The sequence below is a fragment of the Drosophila miranda genome, chromosome 3 (genome assembly GCF_003369915.1).
Source record: "Drosophila miranda strain MSH22 chromosome 3, D.miranda_PacBio2.1, whole genome shotgun sequence".
NCBI lineage: Eukaryota > Metazoa > Arthropoda > Insecta > Diptera > Drosophilidae > Drosophila > Drosophila miranda.
Window position 1 is genome coordinate 9,721,169 of NC_046676.1, and position 24,516 is coordinate 9,745,684.

Here is a 24,516-nt window from a genome sequence, read left to right on the forward strand (position 1 = left end):
AATGAGCAACCCAAAAAAAAGAAAAGCCCCCAAGAATACAGAGGAAAATGCAAATCTTTTGTTGCGCTTGGCCAGCTCTGAATGGGGCAGACCCGACACTTAGCACCGCCCACCCACCCAACCGCATCCCATCCCCAAATTCTTGCACGCCAACGCCTCGACACGACACGACAGGCTAGCGTCCACGTTGATTGAATGCCTAAGTGCTCCCGAACCCAACAACAACAAAAAAGTGAAACTAAATGTCGACCCCAAAGAAAACTTTACTCGTCTTTCATGACCCCCCCCCTCCCACCATGCCACGGCCCGTTGCTCCAGTTTATGCCGCTTGCCCCGGCCCTGATTAGGGGGTCTTTGGCCAAAATATGCATAGATTAGGCACGCTTTTAGCGCTCAATTGTGGGACACTCTGCTTGATGTTTCAATTAGGGGCATAAAGCTCGAAGAGCTGGAGTGGGCCTGCCGCTATGGTCTGACCCAGATAGCAGGCTCAGATGTCAGCTCCAAGTCCCTGCCTTCCAAGTCCCTGCCAAGTCAGATTTCTCGTTTGCTTTTGAAAATATCATTTTAATAACCAAAATGACAGCCATAAATCAATGATTATTGCCCATTGTCTGGGCTGGGGATTGTCGTTGGCCGGGCTTTAAAATGGCCCGCTGTCGTTGAGATACTTTTATGGCACTTGGCAGATAAAAGTCCTGGGTGTCGTCGCTTAGCTCCTTTTCTGTCACTTTGCACAATAAATTTACGCCACATAATATTGAAAATTCCCATCAGAGGACCGCACGGTGTTGAGTTAAACTCGTAAAATGTAATTGAGGTTGTATTTCATGTTGAATGGGTTTGCCCGGTTGCCCGGTTGCCCGGCTGTTGGGAGGTTGCCTTCCTTCCCCAGGACCCAGACCTGGATCAGCACTGGATATGTGAGATGGTCATTATGAGGTTATTTGCTAGGGAATCCCTTGAATACGAACAAGCGTCCGTAAAAGCTGGAGGGAAGCTCCGTAGGGGAACGGATGGTGCGGTCAGTCCTTGGGTTTCTGGTGTAAACTCTGCTGGTTTCCATGTGGAAACAGAAGCCATTCGGCAGCGGTCACCACAGTGGGCTGGAAACTACCAGTTTTGGTTAATTTGGTTGGTTACCCAGCACTCCCTGGGTATACAAAGGAGTCTGGGAAATCCTATCCTCATTACACTAGCAGATCGGCTGAGATATAGAGGAGGTATAGCCCTCAGTTTAGGCCACATGATGACATCGGCAGGACCTCTACTCAGGTGCACTTAGTAAAAGGCTGAAACTGCACAGAGCATGGATTCAAATATCAATTATTTAGCAAGTTTATGGCAACAATTAGAGGCGCTCCAGCTCCAAATTAAGTGGAAACTGTCATCGTACGAAATTGCACAAATTGCGAATTTAATTGCACGGCCATGTCGGCCATGTAGTCGATGTCGAACCGTGCGGCGGCCTCCCACCGGCCATTCATTATGGGCCGAGGGCATTTTGGGGCATGTATACGAGCACTCGTATATGTATATATAATTGCCACAGAGCAGGGGGGAATGGCAGGCCAGAATCGTTTGCTCGTCGAAGCGCAGCGACAAAACGAAAAACAAAAATGAAACAAATTGTAGCCTGCCCCCTCGACCACCCAGTTCACAGCTATAGCGGCCAATCACCCTAATGTAAATTAATTGCTGTACAAATTAGCCAGGCCAACGAACATTTCGGACATTAGGCCCAGGAGGCAGGAGGCCTGTCTGGTCTGCTGTCCCCAATCGATGGCACAACATTCGCCAACATTTGCGCATTAAATATACAACAATTCGAATGCGAATGCGAATGCGAATGGCAATGTAATGTCAGGTAAACAGAGCCAACTGTCGCTCCTTTCTTTTAATCAGTTATCAAAATTTATGGGCAGCCATTTGTCGTGCGGCGCACGGAGCACGGAGCACGGCGTATTCCAATTTCAGTTCATTTTCGAATGTTTACGCCGGTTTAATGAAGTCCGTGCCGGGGTCCCGGCTTTGTTTGTTGTCCAAATAAAACCGAACACCGAATAGCCACGGGAAATGCATTTAAATTTAATGAGACAGGCCCGGCCCCCCACAACGAGAGCCATAGACCACCAATAGATGTGCAATTCGATATTATGCTCAGGGGCTGACAAAACTATCCGATTTTTGGGCCGAAAATTATCAGGGACGAGCCAAAGCCGATGGCAAAACCAAATTGGAGTTTCAGCTTTCTGGATGGCGGCCTCTCGAGTTTCCAACTCGTGTGCGAAATTTGTTTTTGTTTTCGCTTCCGCTTCAATTGCCCAAATAGATTTCATCGGAGTTTTAATAGTCAAGGAGATGGATGTCCTAGTCCCGCCGAAGGTTGTTTATCGTTACAAGGAGGCAGGCACCCTCTCCCTCTCCCCATCTCCATCTCCATCTCCATCTGTGTTGCTACTCGAGAGTGCCCCGCGGCTGTTGGCTCCGAACAAGCAACAAAGAATGGGGCTGGGATTGGGCCGGAAAGTGGATTGCGGACTGAGGGGTTGGAGCTGGGGAAACGCTAAGCAAACACAGGGCCACAAGCCCGTCAGAAATTATGGGAAGGGGAAAGGGGGCTGGGAGAAGGCCCGTTCAATCGCTGGAAATAAAATATTAACTCTGCCCCCCGACGCAAGCCCGCGATTCAATTAGAAGCGAAAGCCATTTTATAATTGAAGCGAGCCGTCGAGGTGCCTCGGGGCGTCTCGGTGCGGAAGCCTTTTCAATCTAGGCCCATTGGAGTGGGGAATGGGGATGGGTATGGGGATGGGAGAGGAAGTCAGCGAAAATAATACACATCGATAAATATTAGCAGGGAAAGGAAAAGGGAGCAGAAAAGATTATTGTTCATTAGAGATCCAACTCATGGTAGGGCTCCCGCAAACCCAGCCCCCAGCCCCAGACCCAGCCCCACGGCTTGCTCCTCGTCCTTTCATCAGCTCGTGGCAAGTAATTGAAAAGTTTTCCACCCTCCCCGCCATCTTCTGCTCATCTCATCATCGTTCCCCGGTTGTGAAGACAATGTTGAATGCTCCATTTGTCACTTCCCACATGGGGATATGGAACTGGGGGCGTGGCAGACTGACAGATGATGCGTGTGACTAAGCAGAAATGTTCGGCTGTAACTTTTGCTGTACTGCTTGTGATACTCCATTCCTGATTATGATTGAGTTGATGTCGTTAATATGTTATCGACTAAAATGAGAGCCACCAGCCGCCGAATGGGGGAACTTGCCTCCCCTTTTCCACGCCCCCTCCCACGCGAGCAGTTCTTGGAAGTGCGCCCTGCTGGCTGTTTGTCTGCTGCTCCACTTAAAACAGTTACAGAGATTCCCCCAAAGCAAACACACACATGGTAGGTATTCGGATCGGAAGTCTGCATCCTTCAAGTAAAGTGAAAACAAAATAAATATGTTCCAACCTAACCAACTGGAATTCTTCTCCTCTCTTCTTCCCAACTCCCATTCGCATTCGCATTCGCATTCACATTCGCCTGCGTTTGTTTGTCTTTTGAATTATTAATGAATGCATTCGTTGAATGGCTTCGAATGCCGAAGGATTCGTCCCCCTTCTGCAGACGTGAATCCTTTTCCTTATCCCCCTCTGGATGATGATGATGATGACGATGATGGAGATGGTGATGGTGATGCTGATGTTGATCTGGCTCTTAATCAAGTGCCTTCTTGGCATCCTGCGGCGCTTTTTGGCCGCAGATAAGTTTAATTAAAATGGCCGCAGAATTCGAAGGCTACGCCCCACCCCCTTTCCGCCCACTGCCACAACTATCTTCCGCTTGTAAAACTTTAAGATTCCAAAATGTTCAGAGCCAGAAAAGAGACTAGGGAAATGGGAAATGGGAAAGCGAAGGCTACAAACTTTTCCGATTTCGATTTTTATTGCGGCTAGAAAAAGGAAGAGAAGGAATTAAAGTGGAGAAAGAGATGCAGAAGAGGAGAGCATTCCCGTGGAGATTGGGGCAAGTGGAGCAATTGCTGCTGCTTCTTGGCAACAATTTCATTTTGGAGCCACTCTACTGTTCTTTTTCCCCAGCTCCCTCTTCCATTGTCATGCCTACAGCGTAGGCTGCCCCCTGTTCCACCCTCCAAGCTGCTCCATGTTGCAGTTGGAATTCCACTCGAGCTACCTGCACACGCAACCAGCAGGGATTGAGGGGCAGGAACAGCTGAATAAACAGTGCCACGGAGGGGTGGCGGGGTAGCGGGGATAGAGGGCAAGGGCCAACCACTTGAGCCACAAACATTTCGAATGCCAAAACTTGTTCCCTTTTTCCAGTTCATAATTTATGCCAAACAAACACATAAATATTACCACTCTCCCCCTCCCCACACATGCCACAAAATGTGTGTGTGTGTGTGTGATGTAAGTGAAGTCTGACGGATGCAGACCCTCCAGAATCCTGGAAGCTGTTAATCTCCCCTCAAGTTTATAATTACTTTAGCACATCGGGCAAAGTTTTTATTCCCTGAAATACTCTAAAATTCGCATTTACAAATTGTTGACTCTGGATGGGAATCACTCAACCACAGGACCACGCACTCGCCCCCATCTAATCCCTCCTAATCTGTCTCCTTCCGCAGCTTCTTCCACAATATTTGCAACTTTTTTTGCAGCTTCTCGACTTGACTGAACTAAACTAAATCACTTTCTATTCAACAGGAACAGGACCACGACGAAGAATATACTGTGAAAGGACGCCGACAACGGGGTAGGGAAAGTTTTTCTACGCCATCAAGTGGTCAATGTGACAGGAGGAATCCGCAAAACAACACACCAGAGCAGAGAGGAGAAGGCACAGCAGGATCAGGGGAAAAGGCACGGGCAGTTGACAGGAGCTCAGCCAATAAAAGTCCGGGAAAACTCTGCCAGAGCCGAACGTGGCGGACACGCTGAGGCGAGGTGAAGGCAGAATCCAAAGGAGGAGGAGGACGGCAGCAACTGCAGCTGCAGCAGCAGCAGCAAAACAGCGGCAGGCAAAACAAAATAGGAAAAGTTGAGCAAAGTCCGGGAGCTGGAACAGCCCGGCTCAGAGAGGAAGAGGCTGAAAAGTTGCAAATTTCGGCAGAGCGACCCCATTCCATCCGGAACTGTTAGCAGCAGTTGGAATTTGATTCTAACGCTTCTCTTCGAGGCGCATCGCTTGTCCTGCTCGGCTCTGGGCTGCTGTTTGTGGCACCAACAGCAGGAAGAGGAGTAACTGGATTCAAATCAGTTTCAACAGCAGAAAAGTCCCCCCCCCCCCCCCCCCCCCCCCCCCCCCCCCCCCATCGGAAACGGAAGCGACCTCCACCCACTCTCGACGCTTCAGTGGCCACACACGGAGATTGGCTGCCACCCGAGGGAGGACGTGGAGAAGAGGAGCTGTTGAAATGCTGGGCACATGCTCTGACAATTTATTAACTGCTCCCTGCCCCCACTAGACATCGTTATGGCCTGCTTCAGAGCCCGTTCCCGTTCCCTGCCGCTGCTGCTCCTCTGCCTCTCGTTGGCCTCTTGGCGGACGCCTTTGGTCAGAGGATATCTGAACATTTTCATCAGCCACCACGAGGTGATGAAACTGATGGGTAAGTCCTGTTCTCAATTCCAGTTACAGTCCCCCTCTAACCTTAATGAAACCACCTTTCGATTTGGGGACAAACCTCAGACTGACACGCCCCCCTTCAGTCAGACTTGCCCCACCCCCGCTCCCACCCTGAGCGATGATTAATAGTTTGGGGACAAAGTGCGACAGGACACATTCAATGATCCCCGAGCACGAAAACACAATACCAACACAGGGCCATATCATAGTCATTAATAGTTCTGAAATTATACTTGACCGGAGAGGGTGGGAGGGGGGGGGGAGCAGTGGGGGGTGTATGGAAGTGGGAAAACAGAACAAATCGCACACAAATCGATTTCCGTTCCCCGTTCCCCCCGCCTCGCTGACAGCTGCAAGTAGCTTTTCCTGCCTCCTTCCCCTCCTGCCACCACCCTGCTTAGCCACCCCACACTCCATCACCCTCTCCAGCCCACTTTCCATGTTGTTTTGCTGTTCCGTTCCGTTGTGTTCCGTTTGTTTGTTTTCTTGTTTTCCCGTTTGTTGCTTCACGCGAATTCCTGTTATTGATGGCGCCGGCTCCAGATCGAGCCAAGGCCAAGACGGCCTCTCCTCTGCCCCTCCCTCTTCGTTATCCGGCCATAGACATAGCAGGAATCATTCGACGTGCCACAGCGGAATGGCCTCCTGGCCGTGCCTGTCGTTTGGCTCGCGATTTTCCTGCTCCTCAGGTTGATTAATGGATCACAGGAATCGGAATCGGAATGGAAATTGAGAGATGGAGAGGGAGAGGCAAGTGGAGCTCCCAAATTACGAGCAAAGGGGGGGGAGTGGGCAGAAGTGGAGAGGAGAGGTGGCCTAGTTCCTGGCCGCCAGTCCATCATTCGTCGCTTAGCTGGTCACAGCATTTTCCGGCACTTAACTGTAATTGGAGCATAAAGGCTTCCATCTCATTATGCAGGCTTCGGCTGTGCCCCCGCCCCCGCCCCCGCCTCTGCCACTTACCCTCCGTTTCCTAGTTGCCGAATCAGAGGCACTTCAATTAGTTGATGGCCCAAAAATAATCCACATCAACATCAAGTGGGAATGGAAATGGAAAAGGAAAAGGAGATGGATACTTGATTGATGGATGAATGAATGAGCGGCTCTCCACCGACTCCTGCTCCAGCTCCTGCTGATGCCCTCCTCTACTTGCACCGCCTCCTGAATGCAACCACTCCCCTCCACCCCCCTTTGAAGGCTTTCAATTGCATTCGAGGCCGATGGGGCATGAATACAGGCACCTTCCTGTCAACTGCGGCTCACAAAGAGCCTCCTCTCCTCACCACCCCCACCCACTCCCTACCACTGGCCGTCCGTGCAAATCGAATTTCATTAGCGACAACTCAAAAGATTTTCCACTTTGTTTGTCGCTCTTTGGAATTTCCATTGCTCGATTGCTTGGAGTTTTCCTCTCCTTCCGCCTTGTCGCACTCCAACTCCAACCCCCAGCTCCTTTTCGATTTATCATCCCTTACCCCTGTCGATGGCTCGTTATGTTTTTAACTACCAGTTAACACCCCTCCCTTTGGTCCTGCTTTGGGGAGGAAAATTAAGAGGCAGCTTGAAATCAAACAAACTGACCCACACAACCCCTGCCACCACCTCCACCTCCACCTCCACCATTTCAATCCCCCCTGGCTACTCTCTTCAGTTTCAACTGGAAGGACGGCTCGTCATGGTTGCACGACGACCCAGCTCCGCTCAGCTCCAACCCCACATTCAGTTCCAGCTCCAGCTACCTCCTGGTCCCCCCAAAACCATCTTGTTGCATGAAAATGGAACCAAGGACTCCCTCCAGCAATATGTGCCTCCATCCTCGGTGTCTGCCACTGCCATGGAACTGTAAGCAAAGTTCGACGATTGCCGCAGTCCGCCTCTCGATTCCCCGATTCCTGCTCCTTCTGGGCATGGCATGGAATGCCCCTTCCACACCCATCTTCTATGAAGTGACGACAACATAAAAATTAAATATTTCTTACGCTTTTGTTGAAGATTTTCCGCCTCTGAGTTCAATTTCTGTTCTCTTCTGTTGTCCCAGTAACGTGAGCATTTTTCCTCTTTTCCGCATTCGTTGCCAGCGACACCGACACCGACACCGTTACCCACACCCACACCCACACCCACTCCCCATCCCCCTCCCCATCCCCCTCCCTTCCATCTCTTCAAGACTTTCCCGGTTCAAGGGTGCGTAAAAATGCAATTTCAACAAGTTTCGCTTTGATGTGCACACTTTTCCTTTTTCCTGCGTCCCCCCCTCGGACCAGCTGCCCCTCAGCCCACACTACACCCCCTTTGGACAGAGCTCAACCTTCAGAGAGTGAACGGAGGAAATTTCCCCTCAAATGAAAAGTTAATGCAAAAGAAAATTATTTTTAATGAATAGAAAACAGTCCGAAAATCTCCACATTAATATGCCCCCGCCCCGCTCCACCCTCTGGGTCCATAAGATCCCTCACAGGTCCATTCCAGGGGTGGCTCGACACTTGGAATCCATCACGATTGCCTTGCCAGGCAGGGTGTGGCGGAAGGGCCTCGGAATCTGTGCCAATTGGGCGGTTCTCGCCTCTGATTCGAAGGACAATCACAATCACAGGGACCCTTAATCAGCGACAAGGTGCCACTGCAATCCCCAGAGAATGGGGAGTGGAGGGGGGTTAAATGGGATGCTGTCTCCGCACTAATGACACTAATTATCCTCTTAATCTTTTATGTAAATTTTGTGTCTGTGCTCTGGGCCATGCCAGAACTATGTTCCACCAGTCTCCAGGCTCCAGCCAATCCTCTCTAGTCTCCAGCTCCAGCCAAGTCTTCTCCTCGCTCCCTTCCCTGCATCCAAGTTGCGGTTGCAGCGTCACGTGTGTGCGGCGGAGTCATTCAGACAATTGCAATCGCAGGTATTATAATTATGGCAAAGGGGGATCCGCACAGGAGGGGAATCATAAGCGAGGAAAACTTTTGCAGGAAAAGTTCAGCAGCGACTGGCAGGAACGGCAGGAACGGGAAGTCGAAGGCGAGGGAAAAGCGCGTGATATGAAAGACGAGCAAAGTTTCGACACGGCCAACGGTGGGGGAGGGGAGACACTTGCAGGAGGAGATAGGAGAGCGGGAGGTGTGGGTGTGGGTGGGAATGCCAATTCGGGATGCTCAAAGCGCAGTTGAGGATTGTTGTCCCAAAGAGGCCAATCGAGATGAGGGAACTGAATTAATTGAGGCTGTCGCAAGTGCAACCCCCTACCCCTTGCACCCTTCCACCCTTTGCAGAACGGTTTGTGGGGGATGTCCTTTGACAAGAAATGCCTGAGTGGAACTGTCCTTTTCGCATGTTTGTGCATATTTGATGGCAGTGGAGTCACTTGTGGGCTATGTTTGGGGTTTGATAGGACAGATCACTCCCTGGGAGAGGGAAAAAACAGCTACCAGGTGACTGAAGGACTCGCACTCGCCCATCGCCAAAGCCACAGCCAAAGGAAAGTGCCACACTTGTCCCACTCTGCCACAGAGTCTGGGGCAACATCAGAGCAGCGTACGCTGTGGGGGGTAAAGCAATTTGGGACTCTAAAACGAATCCAAACTGAAATGGAAATAGCAATAGAAACAGAAGACGGGGCTGAAGATGGAGCTGGAGCACTGGATCAGTCGGAAGATGGAGATGCTTTAAGGAGAGGCCAGGTTGAAGGATGAAAGCGAACGAAAAGCGCTTTTCTTGGTCTGTAATTGGATTTAAAATTGTTTTAAGCAGCACGGAGAGCGCTTTGTTCTATTCCAAATGCACACTACACTCCTTCTGCCCTCTGCCGCTGCCGCTGCCGCTGCCTCTGCCTCTGCCGGAAGCGGAATGGCAACATTCAACATCCGGCAGAGTCTGAGGCGGAGGCACAGCCAGGAGCAGAAGTAGCGGAAAGTTGAAGAGACCAAACAGCACTCCCCCTGCATCCCTGAAAAGCGTGAGAGGACGAAGCTTATTCTGATACTCGGGAGTAAATAATGCACCACAATGGGGCGGGGGGATAAGCAGAGCAGAGCAGGGGATGAGGAACAGGAGGAGCAACAATGAAAGCGGATGAAGAAATTTAATTTCACGTCGTTTTAACTCAAGCAGCTCGTCTTTCATTGCCAGCGGGGGGCTAGGCAGGATGGGGAGAGGATTGGAAAGCGTTCTGGACTGAGGCCAGAACTCTTCAGGACTCCCCTGCCCAATGAAAGATGATTCCACAACTCGATAAAGTGGCGGGAGTCGCTGTCGGAGTCGAGCTAGGACAGCATTTGACACCTTTTAATACACCCCTCCCTCCTCCCCTCCCTGGCCAGCCCTTGCCCCAGTATGCCTTCCCTTCCCTCATTTGGCGGAATCCCAGATCCTGCGCCGCGACCCGCATCGTCGTCTGCTGGTGACGGATTCGATTTCGATTATTATTGTGTCTTGGGTTTAGGGTTTTGTTTCCCCGCCAGTGCTGTCACCTCGTGCAACACCCTCTTCCTTGCCACCTTTTCCCCCACCCTTCGCCCGTTCCATTGTGTTGAAGAGAAAATCAATTTCCGCTCAAGGGCGCTGGCAAGGGACTTGAGGGGCGAGTAAACAGCAAATGCACAAAGTTTGCTCAGCAGGGGGTGGCCGGGGGGGGGGGGGGGGAGTCCTGGAGCCAGGATGAAGGCCGCGCTAATGGAGGGGGTGTGCCAAAGCAAATTGCGAGGAAACTTTCCCTTTATGTCTGCACTGCATCCGCATCCGCATCCCCCACGCTCATTCTGATTCTGATTCTGCTTCTGATTCTCTCGCTTCTTTCATCCTTCGCAGGACTCGAGGCGGATCTGTTCTACGTGCACGAGGGATCCATTAACACATACGCGATGCACTTCACCGTCCCGGTGCCCGCGGACGTCCACGAGCTGGAGTTCTCCTGGCAGAGCCTCATCGCCTATCCGGTAAGACACCTGACCTGACACCAGGCACTACCATCCACCCCCAATCCATCCAAATCTAACTGGTGGAACCGTCGCCCTCCCCACACAGCTGCCCTACGCCATCAGCATCGAGTACGCCAACGACCAGGACGCCCTGGGCACCCCGACGCTGAGCATCCCCCACAAGGGCCTGGTGCCGCAGGAGATCGAGTCCTTCCTGGTGTACCTGCCGTGCACGGGCAACGCCAGCCTCCAGCTGCCCGTCAACGTCAACATGGTGGTGCGAGGACCCCCGCGCTTCAACGACACCAGGCTCCACTTCAAGCGCAACAAGATCTGTGCCAAGGGTAGGTCTCACCATCGCTCGCACTGCCACAGGGATCACATGCATCTCATCCATCACCATCCATCTCCTCCAATCAACAGGCATCTCACCCGAACCGAACCAATCGCCGGCCCCCGCCCATGCCCCCTCCCAGGGCCCTGCCTTGCTGAGTGCCGCAGCCTGTGCCCTCGGCCTGGTCCTGGCCGTGGGCCTCGTGGCCAGCATGATGTATTTGCGGGCTCGCAAGCAGCTTCGCCAGGACTCGCTTCAGTAAGCAATCCCCCCCCATTACTCTCTCTCCTCAGCATCAACACCTCCTCCTCTGCCTTCTCCACAGCACAAGCTTCACCACTGCGGCCTACGGCAGCCACCAGAACGTTTTCATCCGCCTCGACCCGCTCGGACGGCCACCGAGTGCCACCGGCTCCTACGCGACCATCGCCAGCCTCAACAAATACCCCGGGGAGACCAAGAAGTCGTGCAGCATATTCGACCGTGAGTTATCCCAGCCCCGTGCCCCCCTCTCCTCCCACCACTGGCCACTATCCTAACCCCTGTCCTAACGCATCCACTCTACAGGTTTCCGCAGCTCCCCCATCCCGACGCCCTACGCCACCGCCCTGCTGCCGATGGGGGACCAGACGCAGGCCGGAGAAACAATCTACTCGAAGCCAGAGTCGATCTGTCCCTCGAGGATATCCTACTACGCCTCCTCGCAGCTGACGCTGACCCAGGTGAGAGCCGATAGAGAACTATCCCCATTAACAGCCCCAAGGGGGTTGATTTCGATTGGAAATGGGATTCGGACTGGGATCGGGATCGGACAGGGACTGGGAGCTGCGAGCTGCCCACGGGTAAATCAAAGCCTTTGAAATATTGCGGCACGTGGCAGCCAAATGGAGATGGAAATGAATCCCGTTGAAGCAGAGTCTCCTTGCGGGGTTGCCATGGCGCTACTCCACTCTAATTTGTCCGAAGCACCACACGATTGCTCCCCAGGCAGGGGCGCATCCCACTCCCCCTCCCCCTCCCCTTCCTCTTCTTCAACCACCTTTCCTCGACGATAAAAATTAAATTCTAATTTATATTTACGAGCTGATAAAGCTCCCGTAGTGCGTTAACTCGAAACAAGAGCAGAGCCATTCATAAATATGCGGCTTTGCCTGCCTCCCCCTCCCCCACACCCTTCAAGGATGTCTGGTTGCTGCGTCTCTGTCTGCTTTGGCTGGGGCAAGTTCTGTGTGGCACTCACGTACCGGTGCATACCTCACGTGGGACGTGGACGAGCGGGCACAGACGACACAGAAACCCAGTGCCTGGAGAGGTGAAGGATGTGATGGGAGTACTCCCGTGTGGGTAACTGGAGAGTGGAGCGTAGAGAGTGCTGGGGATGAGGAGAAGGTCACTGTTTAGATAAGCGAAAGGTGCTCCATGGAGGCAGAGGCAGACGCAGACAGTCTGCCGCTCCTCGGTATCTTTGCTTTTGTTTCAAATCGAGCGACTGCCACCCACGGGCCCGCCCTTCGTCGTTTTCCCTCGAGCAGAACTGAATCCAAACTAACCCAAACAGCCATCAGAACCTCACTTATCTACCCAATAAATCCCTTAGTTTTCCCTCAAAATGAACCGAGAAATAGCCCCCTCCCATCGGATGGCTGTGACCCGATGTCTAATGTCCTCCTCCTCTCCCCCTCTAGGGACACAACATTAGCATTTCTTTCGGGAAAGTTAACTTTTTGGTTTTGTGAAAATCTCCTAGAAATTAGAATAAATTATTTAGCAGCCTCGCAATTATTTTCCTTGTAAACATTCCTCAGACTGTTCCAGAACCGACTCTGTCTTCTCCCAGAGATTGCGGGGGGGAGGCCCTTTTATCTCCCATACTCCTCCCCTCTCCTCACTATCCTCATTATGTCTGGGCCCATTTTCGTCACCAAGTTCCGACGCCATTTCCATCGTTGCATAATTAAATATTCAATTTCCAGGAAAACTTGCGGGAACTTTTAGGTGCTCTGTTCGGGGCCTTACCCTCGGGAATTTTTGCTCAACGATTTCTGTTTGTTTAGACTTCAATTTAATAGTCATTTTGGGTGGGGAGGCCATGCCACACACACACACTGGCTTGACAGCTGGCAGTCAATTCAAAAGCACCAACCAGATTAGGAAAACGATGTATTTCAAAATTCTTATGCGAATGTGAAACGAACTCTGAAGAAACTTGTTGACTAGCGAGTGGTCCAGTCGTTGTGGCAGAACAGGACACTTCAGGATCTTTGGACCCCACCGAGCGCCATCCAGGAAGAGTCATCGACATTCTATTGAAATGACGGCAATCCATTAGTAATTTGTAAACAAACAAAATTCTAAATTGTTATTTACGGTTTGGAAAATGGCCCCACTTCCGCGTGTGGATATTGATCAGCCCAAATATGACCAGAGTACGTATTTGGGCAGGGCGAAGCACTTCTTTCTGGTCACCAATCCCCTCAATGTGCTCGCCACCAACAAGAAGCTGGAGGAGGCCCGCCAGATCGTGTTGAAGTACAGAGCCGGCAAGGACGTACCCGAGTGCGAGACGATTGACGACGTGTGGCGGGCAAAGTACCTGTACGATTCAGCCTTTCATCCGGAGACGGGCGAGAGGCAGATCATTATTGGCCGGATGTCGGCGCAAATGCCCATGAACACGTTCATCACTGGCGGCATGATGGCCTTCTACAAGACCACTCGCGCCGTTGTCTTCTGGCAGTGGTTCAATCAAACCTTCAACGCCATCGTCAACTACACAAATCGGTCGGGCGCTTCGCCCGTCAGCAAGTCCCAGCTAATGACCTCGTACTGCCTGGCCACCAGCGGAGCCCTGGCCACGGCGCTGTCCCTCAACCGGGCCGTAAAGAAGATGAGTCCGCTGGTGGGTCGACTGGTCCCACTGGTGGCCGTGGCCGCCGGCAACTGCATTAACATTCCGTGCATGCGCATGCAGGAGATTCGCAACGGGGTCGTACTGCTGGATGAGAAGAACACGGAGGTGGGCGTATCCAGGAAGGCCGCCTGCCTGGGAATCACGGCTGTTATATTGAGTCGCATCGGCATGGCCATACCGGGCATGACTATGACCCCGGTAATGATGAACGTGCTGGAGCAGAGGGGGTTCCTGGCCAAATACCCGAAATGGAATGCTCCCATCCAAACTCTGTTCTGCGGCTTTGTGCTAATCTTTGCCACACCCCTCGGCTGTGCGTTCTTCAGCCAGCGTGCTGCCATCAAGGTGTCCAGCCTGGAGAAGAAGGTGCGCGAAAATATTCAGAAGAAACGTCCCGACCTGGACACCGTGTGGTACAACAAGGGCTTGTAAGCCGATCAGCTGCAAATTTAGAAGCCTGCCAAAGTCATTTATCTATTTGCTCATGCATTTCACGCACTTAAAAGACATTTTCCAGACATAAATATATTTACACATACCAGAAGAGTCACATCAGCTCAGCTTTATCTACTCGCAGCGGAAGGATGCCACATGAATGAATTAAATGAATTCTCTTACCCATTCTTATCGTTCCCTTGTCAGAGTCAGGGGTGGTGGGGAGATGCGATAGGAAGGGTCCATGCAAGTGGAGAGGCGGTCGGGGTCTGAGGGTGCTTGCCATAATTATTGTTGTTCTGTTCCCCATTCAGTGGCCTCCCCTCCCCATTCTCCTCTTGCCACATACATGTGTGAGCGTTAAGCGAAGTGTAGCACCATTTGGGGGCACAAACATATAGAGCAAGGGGGACGGTGCGCACTCATTTAGTCAAACAATTATATCCAAGTGCACACAGACACACAGAGTCTGCTCTGTTCAGTTGTGTGGAAATATCTCATTTGTGTGTGGAGTGGAGCCCTTCCTTTGCCCCTCTGGCAAACCACTCCCTTAGATTCTATTAAATCAGTCCATAAATGTTGGCCAAATTGCTTTAATGTGCAGCAAAAGTTTAGCAAACGGCAACGGGTGCAAGGGAGCTTCTAACAAAGGATAGGGGGGTGCAGAGGGTGGAGAAATGGTAGAGGAGTATAACAATAAAAAACGGCAGCGAAACCAGACTTCGCCTACGGACTACAGCTGTTAAAACATGGCTTTGTGCTTGTTTATAAACACTTGCAAAATATTATTGCAGCCCCATCCAACAAAAGATTGAGCTCCACGAGGAGAGAGTGGAGAGCAGATGCCATATTCAGTGGCAGAATAGATTTCGTGGCAGAGAGATATTAGGATATTGGCTTGGAATCGGTTAGTAGGGGCTTGAGGAGGAGCCAACAACAAAGTGGCTTTTGAATGGCATCCGCAAAGCAATAGTTTTTCAAGTGCGTGAGCAAAAACAAAAAGGCAGAGAAGGGATGAAGGAAAGAGCAAAGGAAATTAATTTCCGTGGAGGTTGGAGCATGTCGCGGTGTTTTATGGAGATTTCTGCATCAGCGAATGACAGAGAGAGGATTGGGATGGGGATGAGCGGGAGCAGGAGCTAATTTAAAATGTTGTCGTCGCCCCATTAAAGAAATTTGTAATTAAACCAGTAAATGACGCGCGCCGCATGGGGCAAAGTCAACCTCCCCAGCGCTGGGGGGATAGACTGGAGCTTTCCAGGTACCAGTCCGCAGTTTGCAGAAGAATTTGGTGACACGTACTCCGTTAATGGATATCCCACTGTTGTTCTTTTTGATTAAAACACATTATTTACACTCGGCACAAAAGCTTTATGGAAATGAAAAGGATGGACACTTAATGGCTATCGTGGCAGGTGGCGACTCCAAAGAGTTGACCGTTGAACAAAGGCCGAGCCGTCACCAAAGGTTGACAAATTATCCGACCCCCAGGGGATATTTTTTTACTCCAAGTCTGCGATCCGCCATCATTTATCCCCTGGTGATGGGATTGGTGAGGCAAACAGCGGCGGATGCTGTTGTCTGGCATTACACTATTGATTGCTTCCTGTCAGCCCCAGCCTCAGGACAGGCAATCGGAAGCCGTTGGCCGAGTGGCGGATGTTTCTTTTGTTTCCCCGACTACACTGTGGTGTGGATGCAGCCAGAGAGTGGCCTCAGATCATTCTTTCTAGCGCGTCCGATTCCGACAGAGCTACATGGAAATAATTCAGAGTTAGAGAACTTGTTCTTTGTCCATTAACCATGAGGAAATGCCCTGTCCTTGAATTCAGTTGACAGATATCCAATAATATATTTTCCCACTGATAGCCAGGTTTTCCCTCAGGGCCAACGTAAGCTGGTCGGAAAATTGCAAACTGATTTAATTGGCGGAGTCAACAACAAGCTGAACTGTGAACCTGGCAAATCTGTAGAGCACAGTACAGTGTACACTCGTATGTATATAAATTGTAAAATGCTGACCTCAAAGCGTGGGCGGGTTGGGCATGGCCCGGACACGCGATGCGTAATTGAAAGGCAATTACGCGTGATTAAGTGCGTGTACAAGTAAGCGACGATGACTTGGGTTAAGTATACGCCACCTTTAATTACAAGTGGATGCCTGTCCCGCCCCACCTCCATTTTACAGGCCCGTGGAGCCGCTCTGCCGCTTTGCCGGTCTGCCGCTTGCCGCTTTTCAATTATGCATTAGCCGAGTGAACCTTTTTGTGTGTGCGACCCGAAACGCTTATTAAATGGCGGGGCTAACGAGGCTAAATCGCCTCATCAAAATGCCATGCATCAAAGGGGAGCGGAACTGATGGAGAGGGCCAATCGATATCAGGCATAAATCAAACAAAATTCAAATTAGTCTCTCTAGCAAATTAGAAGGCGCACAGTTTGTCCTGGCAGCATCGTCCCCGAAATGGTAAAATAATGAAAGTTCTGGCAAAGAGAAGCCAGAGGAGTGCCGGAAAAACTCATTCCGAGGCCTTGATTAAAGGCTTTTCCGATGACGAGAAGCTAGGGGAAACAGAATAGGAAAAGATTCTTTCCCTCTCTTGCTGTCAGGTAAATTGAAATATAATTGAGCCAGTCCTGGTCTCTGTGTCAGCTCCACCTGACTGGCTCTGGTTCATCAAGCCGCCTGCCTCGGCTGCCATTGGTTCCACTAATGCCAAGGCGACAGGTCGTATGCGTAATATTCTCAACCCGCTCTCCCTGCCGCACCAAGTCGGGTACGTTGAAAAGCAGCGGTGGATAGATGGGAATATTTGCAACAGCATCAGCAATTTGCGACCAGCTCTCAAACTTGTTGGGCCTGCACAGTGGAACCAGTACATCGATAAAGCCGATGAAAAAATCTAATCAAGGTACTTTTAAGAGATGGATCTGAAAGAGAAACATATGTACTCTATACGTTTACTAATTTTATGCATCTTTTCGAACTTTTAAAGGGGGTTTTCTCTGCCCAAAAAGTAAATTTCATCAGAGGTTGACCAAAGTTTCACCGCGAAAACTTCATTAAAATGTTTTGCCCACATCCCAGCCACTGTGCGAAAATTTTGTGTTGCCGAAAAGTTTTCAGCTGCATTTTGGTTTTCTCGTCACTGACGTGGGGTCGGCGCAGTCCTGGCAAAATTGTCATCAAGCGTTTTTAATTACAAGCAACGAGAGGGGGGCGGTGGCGGTGGTGGTGGTGGACGGGTTTTTTCGGACCGGAAAATAGGTGGGAGGAGCAGGCAGGGCTGTTGTTCCTGCGGGCAGCCGTAGAGCTGCAAGTGACATAAGCAAATCAGACGCCTGTCAGGCCCGTGTTTGTGCACTGGTGTGGGGTGGAGGTGGAGGTGGAGGTTTTATGTGCTGTTTTGTGTGCTTGTGCTTACGTCATGTGCAGGCCAACCACCCCACCAGCCAGGACAGCCATGTGGTGTTGTCATTAGAAATGTCACAACAAAGCCAAGCAGCTGCAAGCCACCATCAGCATTGCCTCCACGCCTGTCATCTCCTTGACGCCCAGTGGGGACTAATAGCAGGACCAAGCCAGCCCAAACTCGGTCCTCGGCATCGTATCATAGCAATGGCAATTCGAAATGAGATCTGTGATGGGAAATTGGCAGATATTTCGGCTCTTCGGCAATTTCGAATGAAAACCCCTCGTTCGACATTGGCTTTTAATATGCCCCCGCCCAGGGTCCTGTCTCTAAAGCGAACATTTTCATTTGCAATTTGAGAGAGAGAGAGAAATCCCCATAAAGTGGTACTGCCCCGCGATTGGGGATGAATGTTGCTGAAATTGCTATTTCCCAATTTATAGGCAAAGAGATAAGCAGATAAGATAGGGAATAGTCAATAACAATTAACCGATTCCACATTCCCAATTCCAAACCGATTACCTGAATTCGAATTACACTTCTGCGGCCCTCATTAACGCGCCCAGGCCCAGGCCCAGGCCCAGGCCCAGGCCCAGGCCCAGGCCCAGGCCCAGGCCCAGGCCATAGGTGCCACCAGTTTAAGCCAAACACAGGCAAAGGAGTCAGACTGAATACAAAGAGGAGAAGCAGAGCCAGAAGCAGCAGCCGGATCAAGGTCCAAGGTCTGAGCGCATAAAAGCGTCGCCGGTGCAGACAATTGTTTCTGTATCTCGGCTTGGGGCCGGGACGTGGGAGCGACCGACATCCAGTTTGCATGTTGAGCGACGGGGATTTATAGCCGGGGCGGGGCGCCCACTGATGAGCCACGGCAGATCCCAGCCATGCAGGGGACATATCCCAGCCTTCAGGATGGAGCTTTGATGATGGAGTGCGATATTGTTGCGTTTTAATTGAATTTTCTTTGTGAGGAGAACGACAGAAGCCAGCCCCGGCGAAAGCAACAGCGACAAATACAATAAAGGACAAAACAGCAGAAATCACAAACAGACCAGACGGGAGCGAAGTTGGGGAAAGGCAGGGTAAAGCAGGGACATTGGGGGGACTTTCCCCTTCGGGAAAGTGGCAATGACGGCAATCATGAAATGAAATTCACTAACAAAAGGCAGCCAACTATTGTTTTTATTGCCTTTTGTCGTGGCTGTTGTCGTTGTGGTTATTGTTGCAATTGTTACCGACCTGCTCCTGCTCCTGCCCCAGTCCTAAATGCCAGGAAGGTCCTTGTCGTCCTGTCCGGCATTCCTCCTGCTCCTGCTACTGTTACTGCTCCTGTACCTGTGGCTCCCATTTGGCCATTGCCGGACCGCGCAAAATAATATAATTCTCCGCATATTGCTGGCGGTTTAATAAAAGTTGAATCCCGGGCAGTCCACGTCCACCTGCTGCTGCTCCTGCTCTGCTCTGATGAAGATTTAGTGTCCCTGGGATCCCAGAGGATCCCACTTGAGCCCCGCCACAGTTATGCAGATTTGAGCGTGAGAGAAATGAAGTGATTTCTCTTGTGTTTATTAGCCGGAGTTTCTCTTTTTCGGGAGTGGGCCTGTAAATGGTTTTATGAAAATAAATGTGCTGCGTAGGCTGGTATCCAAGGGGAGTGGGGATGGCAAATGGGAGGATATCCCCCCTCCTCCTTCCCGACTTCGCAGACTTTGTTTGCACAGGACGAACGCTAGCAATTTCCTACAGCTGAGCTCCGCTCTACAGAGCTCCTCCTCGAGGCTATGCAAACATAATGCTCGGCGAATTAAAGCTTTTTTGCCAGCCAATAAATTATTCATGCTGTAAGACAACTGCGACCAGGGGCAGGAGCAAGGACGAGAGCAAGGCAGCAAGAGAAAATTATGGCAACGTCTTGGGTTGGCCGAGGCGCTGGCGGAGACGGAGACGGAGATGGGATCGGGCCAAGTGCCTCGGAGCGGAAACGGAACTCAATTCATTAAAATGAATGAGCGCAGGAGCTAGCTATGGAGCGGCAGGGGCACTGCGCAGCCGAGTGCATGACTAACGGTAAACGGATGCAAACTGAAAGATGCAAATCCGGCATCTGAAATTGCTGTTGCGACTGCCATCGTCTGCCTCATACAATGTCTTTGCTGTTGCTATTGCCATTGCCTGTCCCATTCGGCCTTTTGGGGAATGGAATGCTTTGCCAATCTTTGAGCCAAATTAAACGGGGGCCCGGTCCTGGAGCTGGGCATGGAAATATGGAAATTTATACAGTTTACCATCTAGTCATCAACTATTCTTCCACCAGACACGACCCGACCCTGCCCTGAGCAGAAGGCACTTTCGAGTCCATTGAAGCGCTGCAATTGCAGCTCGGAAGCGTCTTCGGGAGCTACTAATCCTTATCTTTTTAAAGATTCATCAGACAGGATCAGACAGATGGGGAGACTGCTAATGAAAACTAACTATAGAAAACTCTGGCTACAATATGAGTCCTTACACGATTCCTCTCTTTCTATGCTGTTCTGCAGCCCTGCAGCATGTCCACTCCAAAGAGCAGCCGTGGCATCGGTGGCAGTGGCAGCCTCTTCGGGGCCTTCGTCAACGGTGGCAGCACCATCACCATGGCCAGTCACGGAGAGAAGACCAAGGATCGACTGCGTCGCATTCCCAGCGTCCAGCCAGGAGCCCTCACCTACGAGCACCTGGTCAAGGAGGGCACCTTCGGGCGGATCTACGCCGGCAAGCTGGGCGACTCCTGTGACGCTCTGGTGAAGACTGTCATCGATGGGGCATCGCTCACCCAGGTGGCCTGCCTGCTGCAAGATGCTTCGCTGCTGATCGGTGTCAGCCACCAGCACATCCTGGCCCCGCTGCTGGCCAACACCGAGCTGCCCGGACCGCCAGAGATTGCATATCCCTATCCGTCCAAGGGGAACCTAAAGATGTGAGTATACCGGACAAATTTCTTCCATTGAATTCTCTATGCATCCGTTCTCCGTCCAAAGGTACTTGCAACAGTCACGGGAGTCCAGCACAGCCCTCAGCACCCGCCAGCTGGTGGAGTTCGGGCTGCACATCACCAAGGGACTGGCCTACTTGCACTCCCTGGGGATCATCCACAGGGATATTGCCACACGCAATTGCTAGTAAGTCGATGAGAGCCCCAGCCCTTCTACTCTCACAATCACCCGCAACTCCTTCTCGTTTCAGTGTGGATGAGGAGGCGTACGTGAAGATCTGCGACGGCGCCCTGTCTCGGGACCTCTTCCCGGACGACTACGACTGCCTGGGCGACAACGAGAACCGGCCACTGAAGTGGCTCTCGCTGGAGGCGCTGCAGAAGAAGGTGTACGCGTCGCAAGGTGACGTCTGGTCCCTGGGCGTCCTCTACTGGGAGCTGGTCACCCTCGCCCAGATGCCACACGAGGAGGTGGACATATTTGAGCTTACCAATTACTTGGCTGCCGGTTTCCGGCTGGAGCAGCCCGTCAATTGCCCCGATGAATTGTGAGTAACCCGATCCGATTGCCTGCCCCCCTGGTCATGCCCTAATCAACCTCCTGCCCTCAGTTTCACCGTTATGAACTGCTGCTGGCACTGCGAGGCCAAGCAGAGGCCAACGCCCTCGCAGCTGCTCTCGTATCTGCAGGACTTCCATGCCGACCTGGGCATGTACATCTGAATCTGAATCTGAATCTGAATCAGAGTCTAAGACCGAGCAATAGGCCGAGACTGATGCTGATGCTGCTGCCGATGCACCGCCTGGTTAGGGGTCAGAGGTGGGGGGGCCAAGTGCCCAAGAGCCCGGGGCGAAACCTAAGATAAAATAATTGAAAACTTTTACATTTTAAATGTGAGATTAAATGTGAATTTACCTGTTAGAGTTCGGCGCAGAAAACCAATTAAGTCAGAAGCCAGCTAACTCCAGATACGTAAGCAGAAGATACAGATACAAGCCGCAGACACAACACAACACAGACACGAACACACATAAACAACAGAGATTTGTGGAAATAAATTTCACAAGTCGTTGACATCAGCCCAAAAGAATGCTAAAGCAATAGCTGCAGGTGTATTGAGGGTGAGATAAGATTGAGCATTTAAGTAGCTAGAAATTGAATAACATCAAAAACACACACACAGACAGACTGGAATACACACAGAAACAGATACAACAAACAAAACAAACGAATAACGATACAAGATAAATGATAAATGAATATATATTCATGTATTGATAATTGAATGTGAATTATTGATGTGCATATTTTATTGAATGTGTAATATTTAAGAAAACGTCCTGGAAAACGAGTAGAGCGAGAGAGAGAGAGAGAGAGAGGGAGAAAGATGGCAACAGAATACAGAATCTTTTGTTCTCAAATGTTGTCCTCAATTGTTACGATGCGATATATTTATTTACCTTGATTATTATTATGGCTATTGAGTATATGATGTATGTATTGTACCATAAGGGAAGTTCAAAACAGTACCAGAATCAGGTGAAAGAGCACAGAGCAACTGTTAAGCAACCAACACACACACACCCACACACGCACACAAGCGGTAGCACACACACTTGCACACAACACACATCTGACATTTCACATTTCACATCTCACTTTTTCACCACTCAGCCGATATCGCACATATGTTTCATTTAGATAAAACCCGTGTCGCAATCGTTTCGTTGTAAAATTTTTTTTTAGATGTCTCTCCCCTTTAAACATGCATTAGTCGGGGGGCGAATCAATAGTGAATGAATCGATTTCCCTGGCTGTCAATTGGCCTAGATCCGAATTCCCTAGCTTAAGATGTCCTTGTTGTTAGGTTATGGCGTTTAGTTGAATTTTTTCAGGAATTGTTTCTGTTTCTATTTCTGTTTCTGTTTCTCTAGAGTTACGTACGTTGTCTATTAATTTGCCATTTTTTTAGCCAAGAAAAGAGGCAACTGAAAGTTGCCCACCAGACCCACGGCCCCAACCCCAAGCCCTGCCCGATCGCAGGGTTTTCCCTAGAAAAGAAGAAACATAGCCATAACTAAAGGCTCCGGATAAACGTAGTTTAAATGTTCAATGTCATAAATGGTACAGTTAAGCACCGAAATAACTAACAAAGCAAGAAATAGCAAATAAATCCCAAGGCAGCTGCTTATTCATCTACGAGTAGTTATTTAAGCTCTCTATATGGTTTATTCTTAAGCTTCGCACTGGAAAATGAAAACGAAAACGAAAATGAAAATGTTACTAAGGCAAATACAGAACGGCACTGGCACTATCTCTCCATTTACGAATAATATACACTATACACACACTCACTAACTGCTGCCAGGCAGCACACGCCTCACCCAACAACAGCCTCACACACACACACACACACAGCGTACAGATACACACAGATATCCTACGAGAGCAAACAAATTTTATGATAGATATAGATAATAGAGCAAGCGAGAGAGACGCAGGGAGACGCAAGAAGGAAAAGCAGAAGACATCTCAGAGCTCTTCACGGATACGGATACGGAAACGGGGGGAGAGACGGGAGGACGAGATACGAGGAGCTGCCGACTACTACTATAACTAACTGAATGTGTTTCATGTTTATTATAAAATATACCTACCTACATATGTATGTGTATGCGTAAGTGAGTGTATGTATCTATGTATCTTTAAACGTATATTTTGTCGTCTAATTGAAAACTAACTGTAAACGCTATTAACAGCAAAACGAACGGAAGGGAGAAGAAGCATAAGAATATGGAAATGAAGTAGGAAAACATAAAAAACAGATACACCAAAAGCTAAAGCTAAAGCCACCACACACAGATACACTTACACCCAACACTCAGATATACAGAACCCATTTACATGTGTGTAGCCCCGGGGGAAAACAAATTGTCATTCACTCTATGTCTCACTCTTTAACTCTTTATATAAATGTATCTCCGTATCTGTCTAACTTTAGATATACTCTACTACCGTATGATTGTATGATTGCATGTGCAAAAACAAAACCAAAACCAAAAACCAAAAAGCAAATACCAGACTTAGGCTTATTCAAAAAATATGTATTTGCTAGGACAAACGACACGTAAACACCGCACAAACCCATCCCATCCCATCCCATACCCTTCTATCTGCTCTATCCGAAGATGCTATACTATGATGATGGGAGGAGTGGGTGTGGCATAAGAGTCAAATGGCAACTGAAAAATACAGAAATTCAATTTTTGTGAAACGAGAGCAAGCGATAAGCGAAAAGCGAAAAACAAAGAACTAAGTAAATAAATAAATGTTCCTTTTGAATCATAAACGAAAACAGCCAACGGAGTAATCTCTTAGTTTTATTTATGAAGGAAATGATGGTTTGTATGGGGCACTTTCACCTTGTGGCATCTACGGAGTCCAACCTCGGGCTTGGGAGTGGTCCTGGGATCAGTCGCGCTTGGGTGCTGCTCCTGATGCATGCCATGACACGTACGCATACAACAGGAGCGTATCAACGATGCCAACGGGCTAGGGCGCCGGTCATGGGGCTCTGGAAGAGACCGGCCTTAAAAATCTGTTGAGGCAGGAAGCTCTTTTAGTGCTTTAGATTACATAGGTTCCTTTCATATTTCTGCTGCTGGGACTGCCCTCCAATATGTGTGCCCTTGGGCCTCTGAAACGATCCTGGTCATCGGCGGCAGGGCCACCATCCTTTCGTTTGGACCAACATGTTTGCTGTGCGTGTCTACAACTGAGAGATGCGTATGATCCCCCGTTCTCCTTGGTTCCCCAGACTCGTTTGAACCGCTCTAATTACAAAGACTGCCTAACAACGACTGCCTCGACTTGGGAATACCCATTATTTTTAGCGGTATGTGTGCTGT

The 24,516-nt window shown here is 50.1% G+C and overlaps 2 protein-coding genes across 2 annotated transcripts; both read left to right on the plus strand.

Moving 5' to 3' along the window:
- Nucleotides 1-5,324: 5,324 nt before the first annotated feature.
- LOC108160787 (tyrosine-protein kinase RYK) lies at nucleotides 5,325-23,957 on the plus strand. Its single transcript, XM_017294994.2, has 10 exons — nucleotides 5,325-5,627; nucleotides 10,440-10,567; nucleotides 10,656-10,893; nucleotides 10,973-11,141; nucleotides 11,209-11,366; nucleotides 11,451-11,605; nucleotides 20,177-20,592; nucleotides 20,654-20,794; nucleotides 20,859-21,155; nucleotides 21,219-23,957. The coding sequence occupies exons 1-10, from the start codon at nucleotides 5,492-5,494 to the stop codon at nucleotides 21,328-21,330; spliced, it is 1,950 nt and encodes a 649-aa protein (XP_017150483.2). The 5' UTR covers nucleotides 5,325-5,491; the 3' UTR covers nucleotides 21,331-23,957.
- Nucleotides 12,985-14,340, plus strand: LOC108160788 (sideroflexin-1-3-like). Its single transcript, XM_017294995.2, has one exon. It carries the CDS (start codon nucleotides 13,261-13,263, stop codon nucleotides 14,224-14,226), a length of 966 nt encoding a protein of 321 aa, XP_017150484.1. The 5' UTR covers nucleotides 12,985-13,260; the 3' UTR covers nucleotides 14,227-14,340.
- Nucleotides 23,958-24,516: the final 559 nt, after the last annotated feature.

What these genes read in the sequence shown, in the direction of transcription:
- LOC108160787 (XM_017294994.2), top strand. Translation starts at nt 5,492, where the DNA reads ATGGCCTGCTTCAGAGCCCGTTCCCGTTCCCTGCCGCTGCTGCTCCTC. An exon ending in CGAGGTGATGAAACTGATGG is followed by an intron (nt 5,628 to 10,439) that starts GTAAGTCCTGTT and finishes CATCCTTCGCAG; the next exon opens with GACTCGAGGCGGATCTGTTC. An exon ending in AGAGCCTCATCGCCTATCCG is followed by an intron (nt 10,568 to 10,655) that starts GTAAGACACCTG and finishes CTCCCCACACAG; the next exon opens with CTGCCCTACGCCATCAGCAT.
- LOC108160788 (XM_017294995.2), top strand. Translation starts at nt 13,261, where the DNA reads ATGGCCCCACTTCCGCGTGTGGATATTGATCAGCCCAAATATGACCAG.